General features: G+C 36.7%; 1 protein-coding gene across 1 annotated transcript; it reads right to left on the bottom strand.

Annotated features, from left to right (window-relative positions):
- Positions 1 to 2,172: 2,172 nt before the first annotated feature.
- LOC113349997 (E3 ubiquitin protein ligase DRIP2-like) lies at positions 2,173 to 6,070 on the bottom strand. Its single transcript, XM_026594047.1, has 7 exons — positions 5,953 to 6,070; positions 4,913 to 5,015; positions 4,106 to 4,484; positions 3,271 to 3,707; positions 3,125 to 3,172; positions 2,788 to 2,860; positions 2,173 to 2,474 (listed from the first exon to the last, which is right to left on the bottom strand). Exons 1-7 carry the CDS (start codon positions 6,068 to 6,070, stop codon positions 2,301 to 2,303), a joined length of 1,332 nt encoding a protein of 443 aa, XP_026449832.1. The 3' UTR covers positions 2,173 to 2,300.

Raw genomic sequence — 6,070 nt, 5'->3', positions numbered from 1 at the left:
TGAAAAGGCGTCGATGTTAGGAAAGGACAAACCTTATCTATCTTTCATTCCATCGCTGCGATCATCCAACCACAACTTCCCGGAAGGTCACCCATCCCTGACTACTCTCGGTCGAACACGCTTAACTGAGAAGCTTTTCCCACAACTCAGTCAAGTGAGCCCATCAGGTCTCGGTGTTAGGAAAGGATAAACCATTACCTATATTCCATTTCATCGGCGAACCACTGCCAAAATCGGGGTATTACATATTCCTTGGGTTAACTCTTAATCAAGATATAAAGTTGAAAAGACATATCCTTGGATAATCTTTCAAAGGGAATCTTGAATCACAAGGATGATTAATGTACAACTTAGTTGAAAAATATGTCATTTTCCTCCTTATTCTAGGTTCTCATCAATTCTTGCACATTCTGCAATCTATCGGTAATGCTCAGATTGACCTTTGTCCGAACTTCTTTAGCATAAGGACAACTTATGAGAAGATGTGTAGTGGACTCTTCGTCTTAATTACATCTCTTGCAAGTTATGCTCTGGAGTTGAATATTTCTGTTGAGTCTCTTGTAAATTGGGAGAATATCATGAGAAATTTTCCATAGAAACAATTGACGTTTGTGAGGGATATTCATGTGACATAGCTTTGACCAATATTTACTTTTCTTCTTGATTTTGATCTCCCATTTGGCCTTGACTCTGCATAATGGAATTATAGACAAATTTAACTGTGAAGTGACCTGTTCTGGTTACAGGCCATTTTAACAACTCATCTTTTCTATTCACATCAGGTCTTATATTAAAAATCACATTCTTTTGGTCTTCATTGAAGCAAGTTTAAGCTTGTTTATACTCCAGTTGCTAGTGTCTTCATCTATCAGCTCAACAACCTTCAGTTTATCATTAATATTACAAGTTTTCATTTGAGAAGTAAGAATTTGATTTTGATTTTCTAGAATCCCTCAATCTTTAAAAACTTTTATCTGATTTTCGTCACCAACTTGCCAAATCCAGAACTTTTTTTACCCATTCAAGGCATGTACAGATACTTTCCAAATCCAAGTATTTTTAGTTTTCATTACAGCTTTAAGAGGATCTGAATTTTCAAAGTACATTTGCCTTTAAAACTTCAACCCACATTACATCTTCTTCCTTAATCTCCAAGCTTAGTAAGACGGGCTTCAATTCATTGAGGGGTAACTGATTGTCAATCCAGGTAGCTTGACAAATTTTTTTTATTCTTTTGCCAAATACCATAGAAATTGTCCCAACTATTAATATTTCTATTCAAAACATCAAAGTCTTTAATGAAACCCATTTCAAAACCAACATAAAAGTCTCACGCTCCCTCGGAGGAGTCAGGAGTTCGATTCCTGAACCTTGCAATTGCTAGTAGTATTTGGGGACCACTACCTAACCCCTGTACTAACCCATTAAAAAAAAAAAAAACTACTTGCATGTTCCTAAATATAAAAAGATATGGCTGCAACGAACACTACATTTCTGGAGATGAGGCCGCCGAATCAGTGGTTCTTCAGTGCTCAAATGCTAGAAATCTTCATCTGGAGCAATGGTTTGGCATTTTATGTAGACAGCTGTTACAGGTACCGAGAGAAACAAGTGTATTTCCTTTGAATACGTTTGTAAAACTTACAAATCCAGAAGACAAAATATACCCGTCTCTGCCAGTATAATCTCTATAGTCAATGTTCAGGTTCAGACATAGCACTATTCTGGCCTATGTATTGAGGTGGCTTATTTATGAATGCGTTTCCAATAGTTTTCTAAAGTCCAGCATAGCAGGTGCAGGGCACATTTAGACACTTCTGAGAGAAGTGGTTTATGGCCATCAAATTCAAACCTTACCGCCCAGGGCTACACTAGTGGAAAACTAAATAACCCCGTCATGGCTGAGATCCAAATTAAAAAGCTGCGTGCGATATCCTCGCCTAATGAGTCTAAAGAAGAATCCTATCCACCTTGGACATGTTGAGATCTCACCCTTCGGGGATATCCTCCTGACCAATGACTGTAAGATTATTTCCACCTCGGACGTGTGAAATTCCCCAGTCACTAACTCCATCTGTTTGTGTAACAGAGTTACTACTAAACCTCAGGTTTTATTACAAATAAGACCACTTTAAGAAAGGAAGAAAAGGGCCATAAATAGGACAACAAAAATTCAAAAAGAAAATTGCCCATGCAAGCATATATACTTGAATTTTAAAAGTTACAGTAGGATATCAAGTAACATACTGAGAATTATTGGACAAGATCCAAACGAATAAAAAGAATAAAGATCATCCATTTTAAGATGTATGAACTTTCCGCGAATAAACTAAAATCATTACAAATTCATTAGCTGAGGCGCCCACTAATGCAGAAACTCTCTCTGATGTTGTTGCCGTTTGTAACCACAAGTCCACCAAGTTATGCAGTTGTAAAGTTGGGACAATTGGCTGCCCGCAACATTGGATCTCAACCTATCGAAAAATAAAATTGATGAGCAAATAAAACATCAAGTTATAACGAAGAAGATCTCGTCATTAATGAAAACTTTAGACATGGCATGTTGATTTTCAATTATTGTAAGAGACTTCTTTTGGTATGCAAGACCTGTGAATGGATTCACTAAACGGAACAACTGACCTGTTTTGAGTAGTCAATATTCACTTGAGTTATAATCAAATAGTAAATTGGCAGTTATATAATGGTACATAAACAGTTGATAGTGATTGAGGTCACAAAATCTCAATTTGATTAGTTCTTCTTGGGGGGAGAGAGAGAGGGGTGTACCTCAGCTTCACTTGTAAGATGAAGTTTGTTTGCGAGATATTTTTGGATTGCGGAAACGGGCATATTACCGTCCCTAAAATAAAGAGCAGGACATTATGAAATGAGATGCATATGGACAAAAAATAAACATTGCAAGAACTTATACAGTTAGTGTGATATTTAACACAAGTAAACAACAGTAGCATACAAGCGTAGATAAATGTAAAACTCTATACTAAAATATAGCATTACTGGTGGACTGTCATCTTAACCGAAGATTCAAAATCATGTTAATCACAAAGTCAAACAACTATAGGAATGTGACTACAAAGAAAATAGTAGATGGAAAGAAACTCACTGTACACTCAAAAACGACTTAGATATCTGGGTCAACTGTTCTCCTTTCCTGAAATACAGAGGAACGAGATATAGTTAGATTAAGCTTAAATTCCTCCAAAATGAGAAGGCAAATTTATTTTATCTACAGTGAGAATATTTTCTTACTGGTCTTCGGAAGCTACTAGCTGAAACCAAATTGGGGTAGTTCTTCTCTCAGGTTTTACAGCCATAGCGTCAAGAACCATTTGAGGAGTAATTTGCAGAGGCGCAGTCCTTTTCTTTCCTATCTTGTGCAACTTATTGGGTTTCTCTAGATCTAAAGGAGATGGGTTAGCACAATCCTTGCCGTCTAGGACTTTCGATTTCTTATGCTCCCTAACTTTACGCTTAGGCACATGAACATCGTCATCTGGCTCATTGGCTTGTTCTTGTTTCACATTCGACCCTTGTGAACTGGATTTATGAGCTTTTGTCCTATTTGCAGCTTCAACAAGGCAGTCTAACGGTCTCCACTGGTCTATTTTCTTAGCCCATGCTTCTGCAATATTTTCTTTATCTTTATAGGTAAGCTGGCGATTAGAAGGTTCAGCGTTGGAATAATTCTGTAGTATTATCATAGACAAGAATGCGGAAAAACTAGTTAGTCCATTGAGAGAAAGATACAACAAACATTGAGTTAATATACTTTTAGCATCCTAGAAAAGAGTTAACTACTAACAAGTAAGATAAAAATAAATAACAAGCATAATTGTAGGTAAATCATCTAGTTATTAACTTTAGAATCGAATGACAAGAATACTTCTTCCATTTTCTATTCTCCTTTCTACTACTGCATAAACCCCCTTATACAGACTAACCTTCTACTTTTTAGAAAAGAAAAACCATTCTTAGACGACTTTAAGAGTCACAAACTCTTCTAAACTAGAATCTCTACTTCTGAATGGGATACACACTCACGAAAAGATAGTTTGGAAATAAGATTTATGATGCCATTTCTTACCTGTCTTCTTCGAGCAATCTTGCTCAGAGTTTCAGGTGAGCTGGAGCTTTCAGAGTGATCTTCATGAGAACCTTCATTCTTTTTACCAGGTTCATCAATTGTAAAACTAGATCCTCGTAAAGCAGCTGCCCTTCTTGCTACGGCTTTTGTTCTTCTCCCAGTCAAGTTTGTTTGCGCGGAAACCCTGGGTGTGCTAACCACCAGTGAAGAGAGTGATCTCTCCTTTCTTCTTACTGGCACTGAAGCTGGTGGTGTGACTTCACGAGTCACGTCAGGTTTCACGTCGGGTGTGACATCACATGTGACTTCAGGTGCCTTGACCTCTCCTTTTTTGAGAGGAAAGATTTTTGCCCGTAAATCTTGTAGATTGTGGTCAGGCCTGCAGAAAATACAGATATCAGAACAGCTGCTTTAAAAAAAACGAGTACATTGTCCAGGTAAACACCAGAAATCAACGTTTGAAATGAAGTAGTGCATGGATGACATCGAATAATTATGGCAGTAAATAAATAAACGCAACTTAACGCCATATATGGATTCAAATTGTTTCTTGCTAGTTAATATCAATCTTTAGTTAGCACTAAGTAATTAAGTAGTTGTAGGCAGAAAGCAAAAAGCTAAAGGATGAACTAACTAAGCCTAATAGAACAATGGGTTACATGCAACTGGAATGAGAAATTTTCATTACACACCTTCGCTTTGGATAAACCCACACACGCCACACTGACCAATGTGAAATTATTTACCATGATAAATATCTCAAACCCCATCATGTGGCAGAACACTGAATCAGGAAGAAGGATTTACCTCAGCTTCTCCTCTGGAGCACAACCTAGATCAATATTGCATACTGGACAGCAATCTCCTCCTTCTTCATCTGTAAACTTGTCATATATGCATTTCCTGCAAACTGGTTAAAAGTTCAAAAAGAAAATAATAGTAAGAATACATAAATCCCTAAATGCAGCCAAAAACAACATAGATGTGTTTGATACACTGGCCATACATGCCCAATGCAACATGTCGACAGAGTGAACTCAAGTTGATTATGTATTATATTTGACTGAAAGATGTTGGTTCACGGTGTAAAAAGAAAATCAGTAAGCTACCGGAGCTTCTTCACTCAATCTAAGCAGAGGAATACACATAATGACTGCAGCAGTACTGCTTGGGGCTCAAAAAAAAAAAAATAGAGGCAGAGTGAAAAGCCCATAAGACTTGCTCAAAGAATAATCCTGAAATACACACATTTTCTTTCTATAAAAGGAAGTTGTTCAAAAAGCTTCAAAGATAAGCCAGAAGCATTCACCAAGGTGCTAACCACATCAAGGAAATCAGTCTAATCTTCGAACGAAATCCCTAAAGGAATAGTCAAGTCCAGACCATCCAAAGGACAATAAATATGGGAGAATTCTGTTAGTTTTACATTACTGTCACATTTATAAAAAAGTATAATCTACATTCCCTTACAAATCCATATCGAATAAAGAAGTTGTATTTAATACGTTTAACGCCAATTAAGTAGATATATTCAGATGGTGGGAATGTATCTGGTTGGCCAAATTAGATTAGATAAATTGAGTAACACATCCAACGCCCAGTATTAATGAAAGAATGAACCGATTATCATGATAAAACTCAACTGATCTCAGTCTCTACAACTCAATTCGAAAACTAAACGAACCCAGAAAACACAAGGATACAAATAGAAAATCTAAGTTCCAAAAAATCACATACTACGTAATTCCCATGTCATGAAAATGCAAACTTTGAAGATCCAACATCAAAAATAATCACAAAGTAACAAAATTTATAACGTAAAAATAAACCAACGAATAAAGACTTACATGTATGAAGACATTCAGAGATAGTTGTAGCTTCCTTGAACAATTTATTACAGAGAGGGCATGTCATGCAAGCTTTAAGGGTATCCTTGCGAACTTTCGTCAATTGATAACTCGACAT

The sequence above is a fragment of the Papaver somniferum genome, chromosome 2 (assembly GCF_003573695.1).
Source record: "Papaver somniferum cultivar HN1 chromosome 2, ASM357369v1, whole genome shotgun sequence".
Lineage (NCBI taxonomy): Eukaryota > Viridiplantae > Streptophyta > Magnoliopsida > Ranunculales > Papaveraceae > Papaver > Papaver somniferum.
This window is presented reverse-complemented; position numbering and strand designations above follow the sequence as displayed.

Excerpts from the sequence above, each read along its gene's own strand:
- LOC113349997 (XM_026594047.1), bottom strand. The coding sequence starts at position 6,070 with ATGTCGAGTTATCAATTGACGAAAGTTCGCAAGGATACCCTTAAAGCT. Across the intron at positions 5,016-5,952 it reads CTCTGAATGTCTTCATACAT|TTTGCAGGAAATGCATATAT; the intron begins GTAAGTCTTTAT and ends ACTTTTAACCAG. Across the intron at positions 3,173-3,270 it reads CTAGTAGCTTCCGAAGACCA|GAAAGGAGAACAGTTGACCC; the intron begins GTAAGAAAATAT and ends TCTGTATTTCAG.